The sequence below is a fragment of the Tamandua tetradactyla genome, chromosome 4 (assembly GCF_023851605.1).
Source record: "Tamandua tetradactyla isolate mTamTet1 chromosome 4, mTamTet1.pri, whole genome shotgun sequence".
NCBI lineage: Eukaryota > Metazoa > Chordata > Mammalia > Pilosa > Myrmecophagidae > Tamandua > Tamandua tetradactyla.
The window spans coordinates 25,474,097-25,500,952 of NC_135330.1; the positions used below are offsets into that span (position 1 = coordinate 25,474,097).

The 26,856-nt window shown below is 39.0% G+C and overlaps 1 protein-coding gene and 1 long non-coding RNA gene across 3 annotated transcripts in view; one reads left to right on the plus strand and one right to left on the minus strand.

Moving 5' to 3' along the window:
• Nucleotides 1-18,952, minus strand: part of VAMP4 (vesicle associated membrane protein 4) — a 51,335-nt gene extending 32,383 nt beyond the window's left edge. The window contains exons 1-4 of one of the 2 annotated variants that reach the window (XM_077156967.1): nucleotides 18,638-18,649; nucleotides 18,014-18,158; nucleotides 16,213-16,333; nucleotides 9,563-9,609 (exon numbers count right to left, since the gene is read on the minus strand). In XM_077156967.1, coding sequence (XP_077013082.1) covers nucleotides 9,563-9,609; nucleotides 16,213-16,278 — 113 coding nt within the window. In that variant the 5' untranslated portion in view covers nucleotides 16,279-16,333; nucleotides 18,014-18,158; nucleotides 18,638-18,649. Of the gene's footprint in view, nucleotides 1-9,562; nucleotides 9,610-16,212; nucleotides 16,334-18,013; nucleotides 18,159-18,637; nucleotides 18,650-18,757 lie in introns of those variants that run through there. The other variant, XM_077156966.1, reaches the window with a different exon arrangement.
• Nucleotides 18,953-18,992: 40 nt separating this feature from the next.
• LOC143680622 (uncharacterized) lies at nucleotides 18,993-26,528 on the plus strand. Its single transcript, XR_013174090.1, has 3 exons — nucleotides 18,993-19,348; nucleotides 20,987-21,109; nucleotides 23,834-26,528. It is a non-coding gene; the product is annotated as an uncharacterized LOC143680622 (long non-coding RNA).
• The last annotated feature ends 328 nt before the right edge of the window (nucleotides 26,529-26,856 follow it).

The window sequence follows — 26,856 nt, forward strand, 5'->3', positions numbered from 1 at the left end:
TCATTCTTCTTTTCAAGATGGATTCAGCTATTCGGGGCTCCCATCCGTCCATAAAAATTTGATGATTGGCTTTTCCATTTCAGCAAGGAAGATTGTTGGAATTTTTATTGGAATTGCATTGAATCTACAAATTGTTTTGGGTAGGATTGACATCATCTAGTCTTCAAAAGTTTAATTTAAAAAATCTGTTTTACTGGTATCAGAAACTATAAAATACTTAAGCATAGGTTTAAGAAAAATAATGTAGAAGAGCTAGATATTGAAAACTACAAAAAACTGCTGAGGATCAAGATGGTGGAGTAAGATGCTTCAGGGCTCAGCTCCCCCAATAGAAGCTTTGAACAATAAGTAAAAACTGGTAGAAACATCTTTCTCAAAGTTCTGGAAAACAAAGAACTTCAGTAACAAGGTGAGCACCAAATCAAGAACAGTACCTAGGAGCAGTAGGAGCTCATGTGCCCTGGTTGGCTTCTTGCCCACCTCTCACTGGTTTGGCATGGAGCCAGCCTATGCTCCCATGTGGATCTCTGGTCCCAGTTCTGGAGAGAGCAGAGTAATCCTTATACACATACCAGTAGCATGTCATCTGGCCCAATCTGTCTGGTGGTGGCCTGAGGGACTTACTGTCCCAGAACTTTCCCTGTGTGAAGAAGGCATCTCACCAAGCTCTTCCATAGAAGAGAAGTCAAGTATCTGCCTGGAGTAAGGGACTGCTAGCTATAGAACATACAGTGCAGTACCCAGGGCCATGAGGAAAATGTTTCCTAGGAAAGAGGAGACATTCCTATCTGCTTGAACAAAGGAATTCCTAGGGCCACATCCACGTGTCCCAAATAAGACACAGGCATGTAAAGGATTAAGGAGGCCCCTAGGCTTTGGCCTGGAGCTATTCTTTAATCTCACTGAACAGATAAACACTGAAAGAGATCACTATCACAGGTCAATTAGCAAAGACTGGAAAAGGTGTTCCTTTAAAAAAATTTTTTTATTTTTGTTGTTAGCACGAGGCATTCAAAGGAAACAGTTGTCACTTGCCAGATAAAAGCTAAAGGATAAAAGCCTCACAGTCTAAATTTCAGTGATAAATAAAAATATCAAAATATCTAGGTTTCCATATAAGATTACAAAGAATCAGGAAGAAGTGGTCAAGGCAAAGAAATAATTAAAGAATCAGAGACCATCAAAGAGGAGGACTAGGGCTTCTCTTTCCCCTTCTGCTCAGGCGGCGCTCCATCCGCCATCTTATCCTTCCCTTTCTCCTCCTACTCCAGCGGCTCTCCAATCACCACCGTGCCCTCTTCTGCCTTCACCGGCTTCTCCGCCACTGTCCTCGACAGCCTTGCCATCCTCACCTTTCCTCCTCCAGAACAGCTACTAGGGGAGTAGAAACGATACAGAACAGCTCCCGGAGCCACAACAGAGATCAAAAAGACAGCGTACCCCATCCTGGAACGGCTGACTGGCTGGGAGAACCAGCTCCGGTGAGATCGCCGAGGGGCACGGGCTTTCCCGGGCCGGGGCGGCAAGCGGCCGGAGTCCCTCCCCTCCTCCTTCCCGGGCCAGCTGGCAGAATTGGGCAGGCGGTCCCCTCAAGCCGCGGCAGCTGGTGCCCCCACCACATGCAGCCCCCTGGACCAACTGAGAGAATTGGATCGGAAATCCCCAGGCCGCAGAGAACGGTGACCGGGGGGGTCCATTCCAAACACGTGACTCCCCGGTCCAGCTGGGAACGGTGCACTCTCCCGACCCATGGTGGCTGGCACCCGCCCGCCACGCTTGTCACCCCGGGCCGACTAGGAAATTGGGACAGGTGCTCTCCCGGGCTGTGGCGGCCGGCGACCCTCCCCGCGTTCGGACCCCCGGGCCAGCTGGCACTCTTTCAAGCCGCTTCGGCTGGCGAACCTCCCCCACGGCAAGAGTTTTCCAAAGTTAAAGGACCCACAGCACCTTTTACTGGTGGGACCCGCAGACAAACGTGTGCCACGAGCGCCACCTACTGGGCAAGATAAGAAAAACAGAACACAGAGATTTCACAGAAAAATCTTTCAACCTGTGGGGTCCAACACCCAGGGAAATCTGACTAAATGCCCAGACGCCAGCAGAAGATAACGGATCAGGCTCAGAAAACTGAAAATATGGCCCAGTCAAAGGAACAAACCAATAGTTCAAATGAGATACAGGAGCTGAGACAACTAATGCTGAATATACGAACAGAAATGGAAAACCTCTTCAAAAACGAAATCAATAAATTGAGGGAGGACATGAAGAAGACATGGGCTGAACAAAAAGAAATAGAAAAACTGAAAAAACAAATCACAGAACTTATGGAAGTGAAGGATAAAGTAGAAAAGATGGAAACAACAATGGATACCTACAATGATAGATTTAAAGAGAAAGAAGATAGAATTAGTGATTTGGAGGATGGAACATCTGAATTCCAAAAAGAAACAGAAACTATAGGGAAAAGAATGGAAAAATTTGAACAGGGTATCAGGGAACTCAAGGACAATATGAACCGCACAAATATACGTGTTGTGGGTGTCCCACAAGGAGAAGAGAAGGGAAAAGGAGGAGAAAAACTAATGGAAGAAATTATCACTGGAAATTTCCCAACTCTTATGAAAGACCTAAAATTACAGATCCAAGAACTGCAGCACACCCCAAAGAGATTAGACCCAAATAGGCGTTCTCCAAGACACTTACTAGTTAGAATGTCAGAGGTCAAAGAGAAAGAGAGGATCTTGAAAGCAGCAAGAGAAAAACAATCCATCACATACAAGGGAAACCCAATAAGACTATGTGTAGATTTCTCAGCAGAAACCATGGAAGCTAGAAGACAGTGGGATGATACATTTAAATTACTAAAAGAGAAAAACTGCCAACCAAGACTCCTATATCCAGCAAAATTGTCCTTCAAAAAATGAGGGAGAAATTAAAACATTCTCAGACAAAAAGTCACTGAGAGAATTTGTGACCAAGAGACCAGCTCTGCAAGAAATACTAAAGGGAGCACTAGAGTTAGATACGAAAAGACAGAAGAGAGAGGTATGGAGAAGAGTGTAGAAAGAAGGAAAGTCAGATATGATATATATAATACAAAAGGCAAAATGGTAGAGGAAAATATTATCCAAACAGTAATAACACTAAACGTTAATGGACTGAATTCCCCAATCAAAAGACAAAGACTGGCAGAATGGATTAAAAAACAGGATTCTTCTATATGCTATCTACAGGAAAAACATCTTAGACCCAAAGATAAATATAGGTTGAAAGTGAAAGGTTGGGAAAAGATATTTCATGCAAATAACAACCAGAAAAGAGCAGGAGTGGCTATACTAATATCCAACAAATTAGACTTCAAATGTAAAACAGTTAAAAGAGACAAAGAAGGACACTATATACTAATAAAAGGAACAATTAAACAAGAAGACATAACAATCATAAATATTTACGCACCGAACCAGAATGCCCCAAAATACGTGAGGAATACACTGCAAACACTGAAAAGGGAAATAGACACATATACCATAATAGTTGGAGACTTCAATTCACCACTCTCATCAATGGACAGAACATCTAGACAGAGGATCAATAAAGAAATAGAGAATCTGAATATTACTATAAATGAGCTAGACTTAACAGACATTTATAGGACATTACATCCCACAACAGCAGGATACACCTTTTTCTCAAGTGCTCATGGATCATTCTCAAAGATAGAGCATATGCTGGGTCACAAAGCAAGTCTTAACAAATTTAAACAGATTGAAATCATACACAACACTTTCTCGGATCATAAAGGAATGAAGTTGGAAATCAATAATAGACGGAGTGCCAGAAAATTCACAAATACGTGGAGGCTCAACAACACACTCTTAAACAACAAGTGGGTCAAAGAAGAAATTGCAAGAGAAATTAGTAAATACCTCGAGGCGAATGAAAACAAAAACACAACATATCAAAACTTATGGGATGCAGCAAAGGCAGTGCTAAGAGGGAAATTTATTGCCCTAAATGCCTATATCAGAAAAGAAGAAAAGGCAAAAATGCAGGAATTAACTGTCTACTTGGAAGAACTGGAGAAAGAACAGCAAACTAATCCCAAAGCAAGCAAAAGGAAAGAAATAACAAAGATTAGAGCAGAAATAAATGAAATTGAAAACATGAAAACAATAGAGAAAATCAATAAGGCCAGAAGTTGGTTCTATGAGAAAATCAATAAGATTGATGGGCCCTTCACAAGACTGACAAAAAGAAGAAGAGAGAGGATGCAAATAAATAAGATCAGAAATGGAAGAGGAGACATAACTACTGACCTCACAGAAATAAAGGAGGTAATAACAGGATACTATGAACACCTTTACGCTAATAAATACAACAATTTAGATGAAATGGACAGGTTCCTGGAAAGACATGAACAACCAACTTTGACTCAAGAAGACATAGATGGTCTCAACAAACCAATCACAAGTAAAGAAATTGAATCAGTCATTCAAAAGCTTCCTAAAAAGAAAAGTCCAGGACCAGACGGCTTCACATCTGAATTCTATCAAACATTCCAGAAAGAATTAGTACCAACTCTCCTCAAACTCTTCAAAATAATCCAAGTGGAGGGAAAACTACCTAATTCATTCTATGAAGCCAACATCACCCTCATACCAAAACCAGGCAAAGATATTACAAAAAAAGAAAACTACAGACCAATCTCTCTAATGAATATAGATGCAAAAATCCTCAATAAAATTCTAGCAAATCGTATCCAACAAACACATTAAAAGAATTATACATCATGACCAAGTAGGATTCATCCCAGGTATGCAAGGATGGTTCAACATAAGAAAATCAATTAATGTAATACACCATATCAACAAATCAAAGCAGAAAAATCACATGATCATCTCAATTGATGCAGAGAAGGCATTTGACAAGATTCAACATCCTTTCCTGTTGAAAACACTTCAAAAGATAGGAATACAAGGGAACTTCCTTAAAATGATAGAGGGAATATATGAAAAACCCACAGCTAATATCATCCTCAATGGGGAAAAATTGAAAACTTTCCCCCTAAGATCAGGAACAAGACAAGGATGTCCACTATCACCACTATTATTCAACATTGTGTTGGAGGTTCTAGCCAGAGCAATTAGACAAGAAAAAGAAATACAAGGCATCAAAATTGGAAAGGAAGAAGTAAAACTATTACTGTTTGCAGATGATATGATACTATACATCGAAAACCCGGAAAAATCCACAACAAAACTACTAGAGCTAATAAATGAATACAGCAAAGTAGCAGGTTACAAGATCAACATTCAAAAATCTGTAGCATTTCTATACACTAGTAATGAACAAGCTGAGGGGGAAATCAAGAAACGAATCCCATTTACAATTGCAACTAAAAGAATAAAATACTTAGGAATAAATTTAACTAAAGAGACAAAAAACCTATATAAAGAAAACTACAAAAAACTGTTAAAAGAAATCACAGAAGACCTAAATAGATGGAAGGGCATACCATGTTCATGGATTGGAAGACTAAATATAGTTAAGATGTCAATCCTACCTAAATTGATTTACAGATTCAATGCAATACCAATCAAAATCCCAACAACTTATTTCTCAGAAATAGAAAAACCAATAAGCAAATTTATCTGGAAGGGCAGGGTGCCCCGAATTGCTAAAAACATCTTGAGGAAAAAAAACGAAGCTGGAGGTCTTGTGCTGCCTGACTTTAAGGCATATTATGAAGCCACAGTGGTCAAAACAGCATGGTATTGGCATAAAGATAGATATATCGACCAATGGAATCGAATAGAGTGCTCAGATATAGACCCTCTCATCTATGGACATTTGATCTTTGATAAGGCAGTCAAGCCAACTCACCTGGGACAGAACAGTCTCTTCAAGAAATGGTGCCTAGAGAACTGGATATCCATATGCAAAAGAATGAAAGAAGACCCATATCTCACACCCTACACAAAAGTTAACTCAAAATGGATCAAAGATCTAAACATTAGGTCTAAGACCATAAAACAGTTAGAGGAAAATGTTGGGAGATATCTTATGAAACTTACAATTGGAGGCGGTTTTATGGACCTTAAACCTAAAGCAAGAGCACTGAAGAAGGAAATAAATAAATGGGAGCTCCTCAAAATTAAACACTTTTGTGCATCAAAGAACTTCATCAAGAAAGTAGAAAGACAGCCTACACAATGGGAGACAATATTTGGAAATGACATATCAGATAAAGGTCTAATATCCAGAATTTATAAAGAGATTGTTCATCTCAACAACAAAAAGACAGCCAACCCAATTACAAAATGGGAAAAAGACTTGAACAGACACCTCTCAGAGGAGGAAATACAAATGGCCAAAAGGCACATGAAGAGATGCTCAATGTCCCTGGCCATTAGAGAAATGCAAATCAAAACCACAATGAGATATCATCTCACACCCACCAGAATGGCCATTATCAACAAAACAGAAAATGACAAGTGCTGGAGAGGATGCGGAGAAAGAGGCACACTTATCCACTGTTGGTGGGAATGTCAAATGGTGCAACCACTGTGGAAGGCAGTTTGGCGGTTCCTCAAAAAGCTGAATATAGAATTGCCATATGACCCAGCAATACCATTGCTGGGTATCTACTCAAAGGACTTAAGGGCAAAGACACAAACGGACATTTGCACACCAATGTTAATAGCAGCGTTATTTACAATTGCAAAGAGATGGAAACAGCCAAAATGTCCATCAACAGAAGAGTGGCTAAACAAACTGTGGTATATACATACAATGGAATATTATGCAGCTTTAAGACAGGATAAACTTATGAAGCATGTAATAACATGGATGGACCTAGAGAACATTATGCTGAGTGAGTCTAGCTAAAAACTAAAGGACAAATACTGTATAGTCCCACTGATGTGAACCGACATTCGAGAATAAACTTGGAATATGTCATTGGTAACAGTCCAGCAGGAGTTAGAAACAGGGTAAGATAATGGGTAATTGGAGCTGAAGGGATACAGACTGTGCAACAGGACTAGATACAAAAACTCAAAAATGGACAGCACAATAATACCTAATTGTAAAGTAATCATGTTAAAACACTGAATGAAGCTGCATCTGAGCTATAGGTTTTTTTTTTCTATTATAATTACTTTTATTTTTTTTCTCTATATTAACATTCTATATCTTTTTCTGTTGTGTTGCTAGTTCTTCTAAACCGATGCAAATGTACTAAGAAACGATGATCATGCATCTATGTGATGATGTTAAGAATTATTGATTGCATAAAAAAAAAAAAAAAAAGACATGACACAATTGACTGAAAGTATATGAAGAACTTAAGGTTCCCAGTAAAGATAATGCCATAGGAAAATATAAACAATAGTACTATTGTATTTTTGGTTTGTAGCTCCACCTTTTACTTCCTACCGGATCTAAAAGACAAATGCGTAAAACACAATGATAAATCAGTGGTCCTGGACACCTAATGTGTAAACATGTAATCCGTGACATGATGCATATAGAGGTGGGGGGACAGAAGGGTGTAGAACACAGTGTGTGAATACTGAATTTAGGTTGGAATCAAATCAAATAAGACTGTTATAGATTCAGGATGTTAAATTTAAGCCCCTTGGTAACCACAAAGGAAATATCAGAGAATATGAGAATTCAGAGAGACAGAAAGTATAGAATATAGGTTACCAAGGGTGGGGGCAGGGGCAATATGGAGTTAATGCAAAATGGGTTTAAGGTTTCTGTTTGGTGATAAGGGTACTGCAACATTGTGAGTGTGATTAATCTCACTGCTTGGAAGGCTTTGGAATGGCAAAGATTTATGTTGTATATATGCTTCCACAACTACCAAAAAAAAAAAGAAAAGAAAATAAACAGATAATGACAATTACATGCAATATAGGATATTAGGTGGATCTAAGAATGAAAGATAAAAGGCTTGAAGGGACAATATTAGGGTATAAAAAAAATCGGAATATAGAATGTAAGTTTTATAACAATGTTAAATTTCTTGAACTTGATTACTGTATTTTAAAGTTGATTTAAATTATTACATAAGTGAATATTCTTGTTCATAGGAAATGTACATGGAACCATTATATGTTCAAGGAGTATGATATGTACAACCTGCTCTGAAATGTTCAGAAAATATATAGATAAAATGGTACAGCAAAAGTAACAAAATATTAAAAATATTCAAATCTGGGGAGTGGGGGTATGTTGGAGCTCTCTGTGTGGGGTTTGTGTTATTTTTTCAACTCTCTGGTAAGGCTGAAATTATTTCAAAATAAAAAGTTTTTTTATTCCAAAAAAATATTGCTGAGAGAAATTAAAGACCTAAATAAAAAGAGATAGAATATGTTCATTGGTGAGAAATCTCAATATTGCTAATACTTCTCCCCTAAACGATCTATAGATTTGATGCAATCTCAACTCAACATTCCAGCAGTCTTTTTTTTTGTAGAAACTGAGAAGATAACTATAAAATTTACATGAAAATGAACCAGATCAGAAATATTCAAAAGAATTTTGAAAAGGTAGAACAAAGATCGTGGACATACACTACATGATTTTGCGATTCACTATAAAGTTGTAATATCTAAACAGTGTGGTATTGATATAAGATAGACAAAGAGAAAAATAGTAGAGAATCCAGAAATAGACCCACACATATATCATTAATTGATTTTCAACACAGATGATAAGGTAATTCAAGGGGAAAAAAAGGATAAACTTTTTACCAACTGGAGAGCCATATCTTTCATCAAAGAAGATATAGTACATGAAAAGATATTCAGCAGCATTTGTCATTAGGGAAGTGCACATTAAAACCACAACAAGATACCACTACTCACCTACAGAACAGCTAAAATTAAAAAGACTAATCATAACTAGTGTTGATGAGGATGTGGTGCAACTGGAACTCTTCTAAATGAGAATGTAAGTTGATATAACCATTTTGGCAAACAGCTTGGCAGTTTCTTAAGCTGTAAACTTACACTACCCATTCCACGGCTAAGTATCTACGCAAAAGAAATGAAAGCATATGTACATACAAGTATCTGTACACAAATAACTAGGGCTATTTTATTAATAATAGCCCCAAACTAGAAACACCCAAATATCAACAAAGTGAAGAGATAAACAAATTGCAGTATATTCATACAACAGAATACTAGTCAGCAATAAAAAGGAACAAACTAGTGATACATGCAACAACATGGGTGAATCTCAAGATAATTATATGGAGTTATGCAGCCAGTAAATAAGGGGACATACTGTATGATTCCTTTTATATAAAATTCTAGAAAATACAAACTAATCTATAGAGACAGATCAATGGTTGCTTGGGGGTTGGGAGAGTGATGGACTACAAAGCAGCACAAGGAAATTGTTGGAGTGATGATTATGTTCATTATCTGGATTATGGTGATGATTTCATGGGTACATACATAAGTCAAAGCTCACATTGAAGAGTTTAAGCATATGCAGCTTATTGTATGTCAATTACACCTCAATAAAGCTTGGGGGAAAAACTTACAGAAAAAAGTCTTCTTCCTCATCCGAATCATCTTCCAAAAGATTCCTCTGTACAAAAAAAGAAACAGATTTGAGATTTCTGATTCAGAGGGATCACAACTGTTAGGTAGGAGTAATGAAACAACTCTTATTTTGTTGAAATTTCCTAACTTCAAGCTTCTAGACAGAGGGAAGAATAATTACAAAGGAAAAATAATTAGACTGCTTTGGAGTTTTTCATATGCTTCACTGGAAGCCAAAGATGTGGAACATTTATACATTTTCCAAAGAGGTTTATAATTTTCTATAATCCTGTAGCTGACTAGGGACCCTGATGGCAAAGGAAAATTGTAGTTGGCAAAGTCCAACCCCAGCATCAGAGAGAACAGCACAAACTAGTAATATTGGAGCTGAAAGGTAAAGGCTTAGTAAGCAGCACAATTCAACTCTTAGCTACTCAGCATCCACAAACAGCTCTCTACACATATCTGAACTATCAAATAAAAAGGAAATAACTATGTTTTTGCCCTATACAATGTAACTATCTCCCCCAAAATGAAGGAGTCTCACCTTTTCCTCAAAACAAGGATATACAAAGTCCCAAAAGGGTTAGGTAAAAAAAGAACAAAACACAGGTTTTTTCAGATACATAGGAGAAAACAGTTCACCACCTGTCATAGGCAGAATAATGCCCTCCAAAGATGTTCATGTCCTAATCCCTGAAATAAGAAAATATATAATCTTTCATGGCAAAAGGGACTTTGTAGATGTGATTAGGTTAAGGACCTTAAGACGGGAAAATAATTATGGACTACCCAGATGGACCCTATATAATCACAAAGGTCCTTATAACAGGGAGGCAGGAGGGTCAAGAAAGCGATTTGAAGATGTTATGCTGCTGGCTTTGAAGATGGAAGAAGGGGCCTGCACCAAGGAATGCAGTTACATTTCCTACAAGCCAGAAAAGACAAAGAAACAGATTTTCCTCTAGAGCTTCCTGTAGGAACATAGCCTGCCAATCCTTAATCCAATCTCACCCAGTAAAATCCATTTTTTCTTTCTATCAGAACTGTAAAATAATAAAGTTGTGTTGTTTTAAGCTACTAAATCTGTGGTATTTTGTTGTAGCAAAAATAGGAAATGCATATGCCCGTATACTTACTCTGAGAAAATTACTCAAGGAATTCCATGAGCCAAAAATAAAATAAAATTAGAACAAACATATTAAGATAGAGATTGATTCTGTCAATGAATTTAATAAAATGTATGCTGAAATCTAGATGGAGACTGATAATGTAATGGTAAGTTATAACTATAGCTACTAAAAAATAAAAGCGTAATATAAGGAAAAGTTTAAAAAGAGCCTAAACCTTTTCAATAAACCCAGGAGCTAAACCCAGGAGCTAGAAGTAGTTGAAACTACGAAGAATAAAATAAATGAAATAAGCTTTTAACTCTTAGGATGAGAAAGCTCTTCTTAAGCAACACACAAACCTGAAGTCTTTAAGAAAAAGATTGAAGGATTTGATTACATACAAATTTAAAGCTTGAAGAGCATAAGATAGCATAAACAATATTAAAAGGGAAGAAACAGATTGGGAAAATCTACAACATACTGTCAGACAAAGGACTGATACCTGTATTATATAAAGTGCTCAGACAAATCAGTAAGAAAAAGAGATATTATAGAAAAATAGTCAAAGGACAAGACTAGACCATTTTCAATAGGAGAAAAAATGTCCAATGACCCTGAGAAAAGATATTTAAATCAATAATAATCAGGGAAATGCACTAGCTGATTACTTGAACAAATATTTCTTGAGTGATATTCTAACTCATAAGTAATAATCATTACATCTATGATGCAGTTTATTGGTTGTTAGAGGATGATGATACTAAAGATAACATGTTATTATAGCTGCATACTGAGAAACACACCATGAAAAACCAATGTCTTTCCACTAATTCATTCAAAACATGGGTGCTAGAGATACAATGTCAAAGTAAATGGGAAACAATGTGATACCATTTCACATTCCCTAAAAGGCTATCATCAAAAAGACAAACGATTATACGTTTTGGCAAGGATGTGGAGCTTGCATTGCTGATGGGAATGTAAAATGGTATAGCCACTTTGGAAAACAACCTGGCAGTTCCATTAAAGGTTAAAAACAGAATTACCATACGACCTGGCTATTTCACTCCTAGATACATAACCAAGAAAAATAGAAACATATGTCTACATAAAAACTTCCACCTCATGTTCACAGCGGCAACAGTCATAATAGCCTGAAAGCAAAAACAACCCAAATGCCCATCAACAATAAATGGATTAATAAAATACTGTATATCCATATAATGGAATATTATTTGGCAATAAAAAGGAATGAAGCACTGACACATACTGTTCTAGTTTGCTAGCTGTCAGAATGCAATATACCAGAAACAGAATGGCTTTTAAAGGGGGGAATTTAATAAGTTGCTAGCTTACAGTTCTAAGGCCGAGAAAATGTCCCAATTATAACAAGTCTATAGAAATGTCCAATCCAAGGCATCCAGGGAAAGACACCTTGGTTCTAGAAGGCCGATGAAATTCAGGGTTTCTCTCTCAAGTGGAAAGGCACATGGCGAACACAGTCAGAGTTTCTCTTTCATCTGGAAAGGCACATGGTGAACACGGTCAGGGTTTCACTCTTGGCTGGAAGGGCACATGGCAAACAACATCATCTGCTAGCTTACTCTCCTGGCTTCCTGTTTCATGAAGCTCCCCAGGAGGCATTTTCCTTCTTCATCTCCAAAGGTCGCTGGCTGGTGGACTCTGCTTCTTATAGCTAGGTAGTTCTGCTCTGCTTTCTCTGAACCTCCAACTTGCTTCAAAACGTTTCCTCTTTTACAGTATTCCAGTAAACTAATCAAGACCCACATAGAATGGGTGGAGACACGTCTCTATCTAATCAAGTTTAATAACCACAATGATTGAGTCACATCTCCATGCAGAAAACCCAATCAAGTTTCCAACCTATAGCACTGAATAGCTATATTAAGAGAAACAGCTGCTCCTACAAGATCGTTTAGGATTAAATCATGGCTTTTCTAGGGTACATAAATCCTTTCAAACCAGCACATTCCACCCTCTGGACCCTAAAAAAGACATGTTTTATCCATAACAAAAGACATTTATTCCATCACAATGTCAGAAAACTTTAAAGCATTTCAGTAACAATTAAATGCAAAACAAGGTTAAAACTAGTACGAAGTTTCATTAAAGTTAGTTTCAAGCATGGTCCGTTCTCAGGCAAATTCTCCTCTGTCTCTAGACCTGTGAAAACTCAACAAGTTATTTGCTGCCAATATACAAAGGAGGAACAGTCATGGGATACATATATGCATTTCCATAGGAAGAAACGAAGACAGGGGTCATCGGACCCACACAGTTTGGAAAACCCGCAGGGCAAAGTCCATTAGATTTCAAAGTCTGAGAGTCATTTATCTTCAGGGTTTTAGAAAGCGGCAGTCCCACCCTTTCCAAGGGCCTACACAGAGAACTGCCTATCTCTGAATAGAACGTTGGGGGACACTGGGGAGAGCAACTTTTTCTCAGCAACACCCCCTCCAAGCAGCGGGGAGGCACCCGGGCTCTCTGCCATCTTTGGAGCACACACTCAACCCCTCCATGTGGTGGCAGCCAGGCTTTCCCCAAACCCCAAGGAATGTGCTTCACCCTCTCCAAGGCTTGAGGCGGCATAACTGCAATGAGGTAGAAGGCCCATCCTCTGCCTTCAGGGCAAACTCACTTTCTCCATGTGCTTGGATGGGTCTGCTCTCCTGGCCCGAGGCTTCTTGACTCAGGCCCCAGCCTCCTTGGTTTTGCCTCTGAAGTTATTTTTCCTCCAGTGTGTCCCTTCTCTGTCCCTCTCAGTCCTGACTGGCAGTGGTTCTCTTTATAAAGATCCTGCAACACTTTCATTGGCTTTTTATGCAGTAGTCTTGGATTATGCCCATCAGACATAGGAGTTTCCATAAATCCTTCCCGGATAACTCCATGTCTAATCCTGGCTTTTTCTGAAATGGCTGGCTGGTTCCATATTTGGTTAAATCCTCATGTGGGGCACCATTTTCTGGGGTCTCCCTTTCTGGAGGCCCCGAATTTTCCAGAACATCAATTTCTGATTTCTTTGTGCCTAAGAGTTTAGTTCTCAGCTTATATTTCTCCTGTCGCATTTCACTATAACCTGTGAGGAGAAACCAGGCTGCAGTTTCTGCATTCAATTTGGAGATCTTTTTTGTTAAATATCCCAAGTTCATGGCTTTTAAAATCTGCCTTCTAGCCAAAGCCACTAGTCAATTTTGCCAGATTATCTGCTTTTTTAAAACAATGATCACCTTCCTTCCAGTTTGAAATAACACGTGCCTCGTTTCTGTGTAAGGCCTCATCAGAGGTATCTTTAGGGTCCACATTTCTACCAACAGTCTCTTCAAAGCATTCTATGACTTCTCTATCAAGCTCCCCACAACTCTTGCAGAATCTTCTACTTATCCATTTAAAAAGCTGTTCCAACATGTTTGGTATTTGCAAACTGCAGCAGCACTTCACTTCTGTTACCAAAATCTGTCCTAGTTTGCTAGCTGCCAGAATGCAATATATCAGAAACAGAATGGCTTTTAAAAGGGGGAATTTAATAAGTTGCTAGCTTACAGTTTTAAGGCCAAGAAAATGTCCCAATTACAACAATTCTACAGAAATGTCCAATCCAAGGCATCCAGGGAAAGATACCTTGGTTCTAGAAGGCCGATGAAATTCAGGGTTTCTCTCTCAAGTGGAAAGGCACATGGCGAACACAGTCAGAGTTTCTCTTTCATCTGGAAAGGCACGTGGCGAACATGGTCACAGTTTCACTCTTGGCTGGAAGGGCACATAGCAAACACAGCGACATCTACTAGCTTACTCTCCTGGCTTCCTGTTTCATGAAACTCCACAGGAGACATTTTCCTTCTTCATCTCCAAAGGTCGCTGGCTGGTGGACTCTCTGCTTCTTATAGCTATGTAGTTCTGCTCTGCTTTCTCTGAACCTCCAACTTTCTTCAAAATGTTTCCTCTTTTATAAGATTCCAGTAAACTAATCAAGACCCACACAGAATGGGTGGAGACATGTCTCTATCTAATCAAGTTTAATAACCACAATGATTGGGTCACATCTCCATGCAGATAACCCAATCAAGTTTTCAACCTATAGCACTGAATAACTAACTATATTAAGAGAAACAGCTGCTCCCACAAGATTGCTTAGGATTAAATCATGGCTTTTCTAGGGTATATAAATCCTTTCAAACTAGCACACATACAAACGTGGATAAACCTTGAAAACATGCTAAGTGAAAGAAACTAGGTATAAAAGACCACATGTTGCGTGATTCCATTTATATGAACTGTCCAGAATAGATAAATCTATAGATTTGTGGTTGCCTAGAGCTGAGGAAAGGGGGAGAATAGAGGAAACCTGTTAAAGGGTACAGGGTTTCCTTTTGGATGATAAAAATGTCTGAAAATGGATTGTAGTGATGATTGCACAACTCTGTCAACATACTAAAACCCACTGAACTGTACTTTAAATGGATGAATTGTAGGATATATGAATTATATCTCAATAAAGCTGTTACAAAAAAACACATAATGGGCAAAAGGAACAATATTTAAAATTTGTTTAAAGTAATTCACAGATTATTAGAACTAGTTATCAAGCTTCATAACCTGATAATATTCAAAAGCAGATCTTTATTAAATAGCCAATTTTGTACAGTTCTGTTGTCTAACACGCTTTTTTTTTTTTACAGAAATTTATGGTAATAATCCGTAACATAAAATAAAGCATCATAGTCTCCAAAGTAAAAGTGACTACAACCATAAATTTTATATTTTTAAGTAAAAATAAAGCTTATTTTAAAAATCTTACTAACATTTAGTCCATTGGTGGATTCTATTCCCCTTTGAAAAAAAAAAAACCCTAGAAAGGGTTAGAACAAGGGGAAGAAAAATGTTTACTACATTGTACTTAAACATACTTTTAAGTCATATGTTAGATAGCGTGGATGGTATGAGGTTTTGAGATTGTGCAAAAAGGAATAAGGAAAACAAAGTCAAGTGGATCAAGCCCTCCAATACTCAGCAAAATGCTTAGCACAGAATAGGTAGTCAATAAAAATTTGGTGAATGTATGAGTAAATGAATGAGTAGTAAAAAGACAGGGAGTGAGGAAGGACTGCAGGCTGCTCAATAAAAGGAAAAAAGAACACTAATTCATCCTTCAGTAAATATTGAGTACTTATTCCCCAAAGGGCTGTTACATAATATGTACTTAACTACCTTTCTAAAATCTGAAAAATTCTGAATTCCAAATACACTGACTCCAGTGTTTTAAATAAGAGATTGTGTATTTGTATAAAATTCCTTCTGAAAGGTTGGAAAGAAGCCTCTAAAGTTTTAATAGATCACAGAAGCAGAATTCAGTTGGTTCACCAATTTAAGCTAAATATACTCTTAAATATGTTTACCATGAAGAAAACAAGAAGAATCTACATAGCCATAAATTTCAGAGTTTTCTAAAACAAATTATTTACAAAAGGAATGAAAAATTTTGAATCTTTGTTTTACAAAGCTTAAGGTTCTGAACTTACCCTCTCACTTTTCACAGAACCAGTGACATCATCATCATTGAGATGGCGCTTGAACTTGGGAGGCATACTTTTTACTCACAGACTATTCTTTTACTTCCCAGCAGAATAAGTAATTCACCACCTTAGAGAGAAAATACATTTTATTTGATTTGAGACATTCAGGTATAAGCCAAAACACTTAAAATGGCCTACAATGTGTGAGGGACCTTCCTTCATTCTTCTGACTTCAATTACTCTCCTCTCACTTGGCTCTCCTCTGGCCACCTAGCTTTGCCTCAACATAAAAGGAATAGCTAAAATCATGAGAAAAAGGGTGTAATCATCCTAAGAGAATAAATGGAGGAAATGAGAGATATAAGGTTCTTATAGAACGGAAGTACAGATAGTACAGGAGAAATAAGAGATGGTCCCCTGAAAATAAGACCTTATAATGACTTTAAGATTTCAACTGGGAATCAGAAAACAGCATAACACTACTTAGTTCTCTCAGCTTAAAGGAGTTGTTTAAACAATGTTTCAGTTTCCTCATCCATAAAATGATGATTTCTAGGCTTCTGCATGATAAAATCACTTAATACAGGAATAAACATTCTACAAAATGTAACATTCCATTTAAGACACAGTACAAGGCATTCCATTAAAGGGGATAAGATTGGCAAGCACTGGGTTGAACTAAGTTTAACTCTAGAACGGCTCACAACGTTTTACATGCTAATATGCATTGTAACTTCCCAGGAAAATGCTGGAATATCCAACATATTCAAATTTGCTTGAGAGATAAAGCTGTCCCATACAAATATGAGACTTCAATATCTTGGACTAGAAGATGGATGAATAATGAGAATAGCTAAAATTTACTCCTTCTCTGAAACTACCATGTAGCCCTCTTTCTCCTTCTACAAGAAGAAAGGTCTCTAAGACCTTTAAATGGTAGTTACACATTAGTTTATTGTCTACTATTATACACTAAAATGGAATAAACAAGCCTAGTGTCCAGTTTTATAAACTAAATAAAAGTACTGTTTTAAATCAACTTACTGTCAAAACAAATTGACACAGGTACTTCTCTTTGATAACACTAAGAAATGCTTCTGAACTTGAGCATTTGAAACAAAACCAACCTCTTGCTACCTGAATAACAGCTCTAGAATTCTTTATTTCACAATATTTCTATTATATATATCTGATCCATTTTATTTGTCATACTTTCATTTCAGAATTCATTCATGTAGACATGCTATCAAACACATGGAAGAGATAATAAATGAAACAACTGAAGAACTTGATGTATATCTGTATTTTATTTATATTTCAAACCCAACAAAAGGTCTGTCACAGTATCCCCAAACAGACAAACTTATATAACATCCCTGATTCATAAAATATAAAGTTACAAGCTAATGATGAACAAACTCCATTTCAGTTCCAAAATTGAAGGATTCGCCTCATCAAGGCAAGAAAACAGCATATGACAAAAAGAAAAGCCACAAGCACAGCGACAGGACAGATTAATTGGCTACACTCGAATCACCAGGCAACTGATGATATGTTAAAAAATCAGGCTTGTACATATTCAGCCTAAGATTTCGCCTGCAAAAAATAATATGAATTCAGGTGTTTGTAAACAAGATAGCTTTCATGCTGTATCTCAACACTGGGGGTGGAACAATACTATACAATTTACTAAAAGTGTCACATTACTGTATACTTATATCTTCACCATATGTTTAAAATTTCATGGATGGAATTTTTTAAAAGTACATCCTCTATTCAATGGCTTCACACATAATAAACTTCTAACCTGTTGTTTAATAAATGTTGGCTTCTTTTTTGCTTTATGCAAAAATCCTATGCATTTTATGAATCAGGGAAGAGGCTTTCTTTTTTCCAGCCTCCATTCCCTTTCTGCCTCCTCTTCCTTCATCTTTCATCAGCAGTCTTGCTTGCTGCAGTTTCATGGAAATAAAGTGACTTGAATGGACACTGCCTAGAGCTGTTAATCACAAAACCTGTCAAACTGTAATGATTCGCTCCGCCTCCGGGTCATTATAAAGGCCGCTCCAACTCTTTCTCCCGAGCCCTTAAATAATTAAATAAATTCACACCCTCCAGCAAGCAGCTCTGTTCATTCCATACCGCACCAGGCCTTGGCCCCTGACAACTCCTAACACTGGCCCTTCCTGCCCCACGACATCCACTCATATTCCTGCCTGCTTCCCACTCCTCCCAGATCTTCCAGTCCTCAGCACTGCTCTCTTCCCATCTACCTAGAGCATCCCTCTATTCCAATTCATTTTCTCAACGCCCCCTCATCTCAATATCCGCCCCTGCCCTCCTACCCCACCGCATTTCGGTTCCCGGTCCCTAAACACCTCCACCTCTACCCCGGCCGCAGTGTTTTTCCACCCTGAGCTCCCTCCCCGACCTCCGAGGCTCGACGCCTGGCCCCACCCGGACGTTGGGTGGCGACGAGGCAGGGGCGTCGTTTCCATTTCCTTCCTCCTCACATCAGCCCCTCCCGTCCGGACCCAGCAGACGCCAGTACCTGCGGGTCCTGGGGTGATCCGGGCAGCTCTCCAGGGCGGACAGCACTGAGCGGACAGGATACTTGTCTTTAAACCCTAGGGGAAGGCGGAGAGAGGGGGGACACCGTAGGCGGGGACCCGGCGTCGGCGGCTCTGCAGCAGCTGTTCTCCCGGCTCATCGAGCCGATTGGCGCTCCGCGGCCTGGCGCCCGGCGGAGGGGGCGGGGTCCAGGCCGCAGAGATCGTCGAGGGAGTCGATGCGGTCCACCTCTGTTCCGGAGGGAGCCCCGGGCGGAAGCGGAGTTTAGATCCGGATCTCCTGAAATAAGTATAGTGCTTTGAGGAAGGAGCAAGAACAACAGCTTCTGGAGGCCCCGCCAGGATTGGTCATGTGTGGAGGGTGCCCTGGAGAGGTGTGGGAAATCATCGGGCTGAGGAGTCACACAGAGCAGGGCACCCAGGGGATGTTCGCGAATAGGATTGATGAGGTTTTTACTGGGCGATGAGTGGTGCGCGATCCGTTCCCTGGGAAAAGGAAGATGAGGAGAAAGAGCAGGGACTAGCAGCCCGAGGACCCGATTCGGATCATCAAGGGGCTTTTCTGAAAACAGGTCTGTTTGACTCCCTGTTCATAGAATCGGTTAGGCCTGAAGAAAGATGTTAAGGGTCATTAGTCCAGTTTCCTCTTTTTAGACGTAAGGAGTCTCAGGTCCAGAGAGTGGACTTATTTGAGGTCACACAGCTAGTTTGGACAGATTTGGGAGTAGGATCCAGTGTTCCTTCCCCTGTGTCCCTAAGTTTGACCTAAAATAACTAGGTCCAGACAGACACCGGAGTCTTGGGGTTTTAAGTTTCAGGTGGGAAAATATGTCTGCATGGCTGTTTCACTGTTCTGTTCACTTCCTTCCTTGTCATACTTAAGCTTCCAAACCTCAACAGCCGGGCACAGTAATCCAAACAACTCCAATTTTGTTTCTGCTTTCTCTTAATTGTTTGTTTTGCTAAGCCATTCCGCCCACACACGCCCCAGCCTGATTGTTTCACTTATTTTTCTTATCATTTGTTTACTTCAAGTTCATCCTTTTACTAATACCTATGAGTCTTTTGTCGATGCAGTGTTTTAACTGCCTGAAATGCTATTGGCACTTTTTGTAATAAAGACATTATAAAAATAAGAATGTCCAAGTACAAAAGGATACAAGAAAACAGGAGAAGGAAAGCTCTGGGATCAAAAAAAGGAAAGAAGAAATTAGACCTTGTCTTACCAGCTGCTATTCTTGTTGGTATTTGTTTTGGCTTTTAAAATGCACCAACTAATGGAAAGATGCATTGACTAGGGTGATGACTCTCAGTCCTAGGTGAGTCACCCAGGGAGCTTTTAGAAATACTGATACTCATTGGGCTGGGATGTTGTCAGTTGGCCATGGGGTTGTCAGTTCATATCTTTGAAAGCCTGGTATCAGGCTCACTAAACTACCTGTGAGCCTACACTTGGGAACCAGGTTGACTTGGACTAAAACAGCTCACATTCCATTTCATAGAATACCCGAAAATTCTTTCCTTTTTTCTTCTACCGTTGATTTTATATCTTTGTCTTTATCTCTAGGGGCTTCTCTGCTTTGGTTCCTCAACATAGCTTTAGCCAATTACAGCCTCAGCTCATTTACATTGGCAACTTTAGTCAATATAATATGATCATTGAGCCTCAGAAGTATATCATTGCAAAGTTTCTATGAATACGGCAATCCATTCCCTGTTTCTTAGTTGTTGTTGTTTACCACGATTCTTTAGTTCTACCAGTCATTTTTTTATTGCTTAGGGGAAAGGGGATGCAATTACCTTAGACTATTCCCAATATTTAGGACAACATAAAAAAGTCCCAAAATATTAATAATTATCAAATGTATCAGCAAGCCCAGTGTAAGTAGCTCTGGGCTTGGAGTCAGAATTGGGTTCCAGTGTCACCAACTTAAATTCTTTATTTTATTATTCTTCCTTGTTTCTCTTTGATGAACTACAGTTACTCTGTTGGTCCTTTAATTTTTTTGTTTTTTTCTGTTTTCAACCTAAAACCCTCATCCTCAAGTGGGCCTGGTGTCCTCTTAGCCAATGCCCCTATATTTTACTGAATATGAGACTAAGTCTCTGGGCTTCTGCTGAGATTGTGAAAGGAAACAGAGCGTCGGACTGATTCTTAAAGACTTTCTACCATTCTCCTTATTTTTTGCCTACTTTTTCCTCTCTTTCAGAGTTATCTGGTACTGCGAATATCTGAGTCTTTTGGGAGATTTGATATGTAAATCAAGTTGTTCCCTGAACTGCTTAAGAGTCTTGATTCCCATTTCATCTCTCAGTGACTGGGAAGTAAGGAGGTAAAGAGCAGATCTGCCAACAATTATTTCCCTTTATAGGAGAGTACTCCTAGGAAAGCACATAAGCAGATGATGCTGTCTAATCTTTATATAAATATGGTAATAATAGACCTTCTGGCAAACAAACCAGTGAAGTTTGCTAGCAGCAGAGTACATATCTATGAATTACTTTAGTTTTCCTGGTCTAGAATCCTTTATATTAAATGCATCAGGAATCTATGTGGATTTAGGGGTGTATTAGTTAGGGTTCTCTAGAGAAACAGAACCAACAGGAAACACTTGCAAATATAAAATTTATGAAAGTGTCTCACGTGACCGTAGGAACGCAGAGTCCAAAATCCACAGGGCAGGCTGCGAAGCCGATGACTCCAATGGATGGCCTGGACGAACTCCACAGGAGAGGCTCACCAGCCAAAGCAGGAATGGAACCTGTCTCCTCTGAGTCCTCCTTAAAAGGCTTCCCATGATTGGATTTAGCATCACTAATTGCGGAAGACACTCCCCTTTGGCTGATTACAAATGGAATCAGCTGTGGATGTAGCTGACGTGATCATGACCTAATCCTATGAAATGTCCTCATTGCAACAGACAGGCCAGCGCTTGCCCAATCAGCTGAACAGGTACCACAACCTGGCCAAGTTGACACCTGTCCCTAACCATGACAAGGGGTAAGTGTCATGTAAGCTATGGAACTGAGTGTGAAGGAGAGATGTTTTATAGCTAAATTGGCCCCTTCTGTGTGAGGTGACTGCGTACCTTACTTAGAAACCTCACCTATTATCCTGGGCAAGAGTGCATCTGATGAATAAAGGCGCTAAGGAAATGCACTAAGAGTCATGGACCTCTCCCTGCTTTGCTGTGTCTTTTAATTTCCAATTTACTTGAAATTATTAGTAATACTTGATACTGAGTAAGGTATCTGACTTGTGTGAGCCTGATTTAACAATATGATCCTTTGTATCAGCTCAATGGCAAAGATCAAAAAGTTTGGTGACGCAGTGTTGGGTATCTGTGTGGAGAGTGGGGGTAGAGGTGGAAGGAACAAGCATTCTTACATACTGTCGGTAGGATTATAAATTGTAATCCTACCTGTCTAAAAAATTAGAAACCATTTTTTTCTAATTTCAGGGTGATAATATATGTGAAAATTTTTAATGAGGCTCCTTTTGATTGAACAATTCCACTTCCAAAATATATCCCATAGATTTACTTATACAAGTTGTATAAACTGTTCTATAGGATATACTTTAAAGGATTTTGGAAATAGCAAGATTGCAAAAAAAAAAAAAAAAAAAAAAACAGAAAAAGGAACCCCAACTGTCCAGCAATAGAGAATTACTGAAATAAGTCATGGTCCATCCATTCAATGGAATGGTATACAGACATTAAGATGAACAATCTACATCCTCATGTGCTGACTTGGAAGATCTCTGTGATTTGGTGTTACAAGGTTAAAAAAAAAAAGCAAGGTACTAAACAGTGTATACACTCTGGTTCCATTTGAGCATCACACGCACACAACACACACATATACATTGAGCAAGAGGACTGGAAGAAAGTTAAAATGTGCATCATAAAAAATGGCAACTATGTACTTCAAACTTTTTAACTTAAATATATAATTATACATTTACACACCAATCTATCAGAGCATCCCATTGTCTTTACTGTAAATTGCATTGTTAATGATTTCCAGTTTCATTTTCTTCAAAGTAGAGCAAGAAGTTAAAAACAGGAGCCTGGGCTTGGAGCCCAGACACACACAAACACCAATCCTGTTCCTTCTGTAGATCCTTCCTTCCCAGACCCCTTCCCTGTTGACTGTGCTGAGAGGTCCACTTCACCCAGCCAGTTCACTGGCATTGAGGAATCTCAGCCTAGTCTCAGAGATTCAATTAGATGGGGGTTAGGAGTGTAACCTCTAGTGGGCATCTTTCCCAACCCATAATGACTCAGACCGTCTTGGAGACTTCTCCAGATTCAGGTCCCTAGACCCTGGTGCTGCCTCTACAGTCAGAATCCACCTTTGTCCCCATGGGACCCACAGGAAGGTGCCCATGACTCTTGGACATCTTGCCAGTCCACATGCTTATCTGTTTGTGAAAACCCAGAAGAAAGTAGCTGTCAACTGAGCTATTGACAGTGCAGCCACTGGAGGAGAACTGCAGTAGATAGAGGAAAATTTATGGCCCTGTGAAAATTTTTGGAGAATTGTAGAGACAAAAATGGATCAAGAGACTTTTTACACCCTTGGACATAACAGAGAAGGTGACTTTTTACATTCTTGGATATCAGAGGAGATGAAGATAGAAGAGAGGCAATGAACTGAATATTTGAAGTTCCAAAGGGAAGTTGAGGTTGGAAATTCTCATACCCCTGGAATAGCCAGAAATTAGTGAACTTGAGAGATGTAGTTATAGACTTCACCTAGGAAGGGGGTCTCTGCTGGGCACATTCCAGAAAAAGCTGTTCAGAGATGTGATGCTGGAGAATATCAGTCATCTGGTCTCAGTGGGTACAGGTTCCTTGACTAATCATCGATGTTTACCTGTACTTCTTTGGCCACTGCAATGGTTTGAAGCTGTATGTACTGCAGAAATATATGTTCTTAAATTGATTCCATTCCTTTCCATGTTAACCTATTGTATGTAGGAACTTTTGATGAGGTTACTTCAGTCCAAAGGTGTTCCACCTCACTCAAGATATGTTCTCACTCTATTCTAGAGTCCTTTGCAAGAGATTAAAATTCACAAAAAGAGAGAAAGCCATATGAAGAAAAAATCTGAAATCAATGAAACCTGGAAGTGAAAGAGGAGAATGGGATATACTGCCATGTACCCTGCCATGTGACAAGCTAAGGACTAATTGTGGCCAGCCACCAGCCCCAAAATGCTACAGTCTTGGGGAGAAAGTGTTGCCTTGATGATGCCTGGATTTGGGCATTTTCCTTGCCTAACAACCAAGAGTGAATAAATGTCCATTGTCTAAGGAGCTTAGGAAATTAAAACTGATCTTGGAACCAGAAGAGTGCGGTGCTGCTGTTGCAAATTCAAAAAAGTTGGAAACCACTTTGGAATTGAGTAATGGGTAGGGGCTTGAGGTGTGTTCTAGTTTGCTAGCTGCCAGAATGCAATATACCAGGAACAGAATGGTTTTTAAAAGGGAGAATTTAATGAGTTGCTAGTTTACAGTTCTAAGGCCGAGAAAATGTCCCAATTAAAACAAGTCTATAGAAATGTCCAATAAAAGGCATCCAGGAACAAATACTTTGGTTCAAGAAGGCCAATGAAGTTCAGGGTTCTCTCTCAAGTGGAAGAGCACATGACAAACACGGTCAGTTTCTCTCTCATCTGGAAAGGCACATGGTGAACACAGGGTTCCTCTTTCATCTGGAAGGGCACATGGCGAACATGGCATCATTTGCTAGCTTCCTCTCCTGGCTTCCTGTTTCACGAAGCTCCCTGGGAGGCATTTTACTTCTTCATCTCCAAAGGTCACTGACTGGTAGACTCTGCTTCTCGTGGCTATGTCATTCTGCTCTGCTCTCTATGAATCTCTCATTCTCCAAAATATTTCCTCTTTTATGGGACTCTGGTAAACTAATCAAGACCCACATAGAATGGGTGGAGACATGCCTCTACCTAATCCAGTTTAACAACCACTCTTGATTAAATCACACCTCCAGGGAGATGATCTAATTACAGTTTCAAACACACAATACTGAATAGGGATTAGAAGAAACAGCTACCTTTACAAAATGGGTTTAGGATTAAAACATGGCTTTTCTAGGGTACATACATCATTTCAAACCAGCACAAGATGCTTTGTAGAAAAGCTGTAAATTGTTTTAAAGAGACTATTGCTAGAAATACGGATGCTAAAGGTACCTTAACTAAGTCCTTAGAAGGAAATAAACATGTTTTTGGAAACTGGAGGAAAGGTGATCCTTTTCTGAGTGGCAGAAGACTTTGCAAAGTTGAGTTCTGATATTGGATGGAAGGTAGAACTTGGGAGTGATGAATCTGAGGCAATTTCCAAGCTAGGTTAGGAATGTGCAGCCTAGCTTCTTCTTGAAGCTTATAGCAAAATGTGAGAGGAATGGGTTAAGTTGAGAACTGAATTCCTGGGCATATAGAATCAAAAACTGATGGTGTGGTAAATTATGAGCTACCAGAAAGTGAGTCTCCAGAGAATAGTGCTACATATGAGGGTTTAAATGTACATGGAACCAGTCAGCGATTTCTGAGAAGTCAGGACTGGATCTGTGAAAAGTCCTTCTGTCTCATGGTTTGGATTTCTCTGTACTACATGAAAAACCCACAAATTTTTTTGTGTGTGATTATAAAAATGTAACTGCTGCCAACCTGTATTAAAAGGGGCAGAAAAGGAGAGATTGAAGGAAAAATCACTTCAAGGGTAGAGCCATGTAAGCTGAGGTCTAGACATAAAACATCTCAAGCCAAGACAGAGGTCCCACCAATATGTATGGAAGGGGTGAGTTTGCCCCAGCACTCAGAAATGGTGAGCCTTTGAACCCATTTTTCAAGAAATGTGCTGGAACTGCAGTGTTCTGAGAGGCTGGAACCATGACTCTAGAATTAAAATGAGTCTGGCCACCACCCCATTTTTCTCAGAGGGTGGAGCCTTCATCCTGCTGTTTAGGGAGAGCACATCAAAGATGTAGGGCTGTTGCTTCATCAGTCCTGGAAGACAAAACATTGTTCCATTAATTCCTCTCAGAATTTGAAATCTAGTGGAGTATGCATTGCAGAGTTTCAGAAGTGTTTGGGATGAATTATTCCTGTTTACCTTCCAATTTCTCCCAGTGGGAATGGAAATGTTTATCCTATGAGTATGCCTTCTTTGTATATTGGAAGTAGATTAATTTGATCTCGTGGTTTCACAGGGATACCACACCCATAACAAACTTTTATTACTTTGTACTAAGCATTTCTTCTGAAATGACTTAAGGCTTTTGTGATATTGTGATGGAATTAATGTACTTTACATATGGCAAGAACACATCTTCTTGGAGGTTAGAGAGTGGAATGTGGTGATTTGAAGCTGCATGTACCTCAAAAAAAAACATTTTTCTTAAATCTAATCCATTCGTGTGTGTGTAATCCCATAGTAAGTAGGAAGTGTTGATGAGGTTACTTCAGTTAAAGCATGTTCCAGTTCAGTCATGATGGGACTTATCTTATTCCTGGATTCCTTTATAAGAGAATGAAATTCAGACATTTGGGGAAGATGGTAGAGTAGGAGACTCCAAAACTTAAGTAATAAAAGTAATTTTGGAGTAATGAAAATGTTCTAAAATTGACTGTGGTGATGAATTCACATCACAGTTATGTGATGATACTGTAAGCCAGAGATTGTATGCTTTTGGTGGTTTGTATGGCATGTGAATATATCTCAATAAAATTGCATTAAAAAAACCTGTCAGCAGAGTTTCCATTTGGGGTGATGGGAAAGTGTTGGTCATGGATGGTGGAAGCAGTAGCACAATATTGTGAATTTATTTAACACCACTGAGTTGTATGCTTGGATGTGGCTTGAATAATTAATTTTAGGTTATATATGCTATGAGGAAAGAACTGTACAACACAAAGAGTGAACCATAATGCGAACTATGGACTATAGTTAATGATATATTATGTTTCACCTATTGTAACAAAGGTACACACCAATACAAAATATTAATAACAGGGAAAGCAGTGTTTGTGCAGGGGAAGGTATTTGTGGAC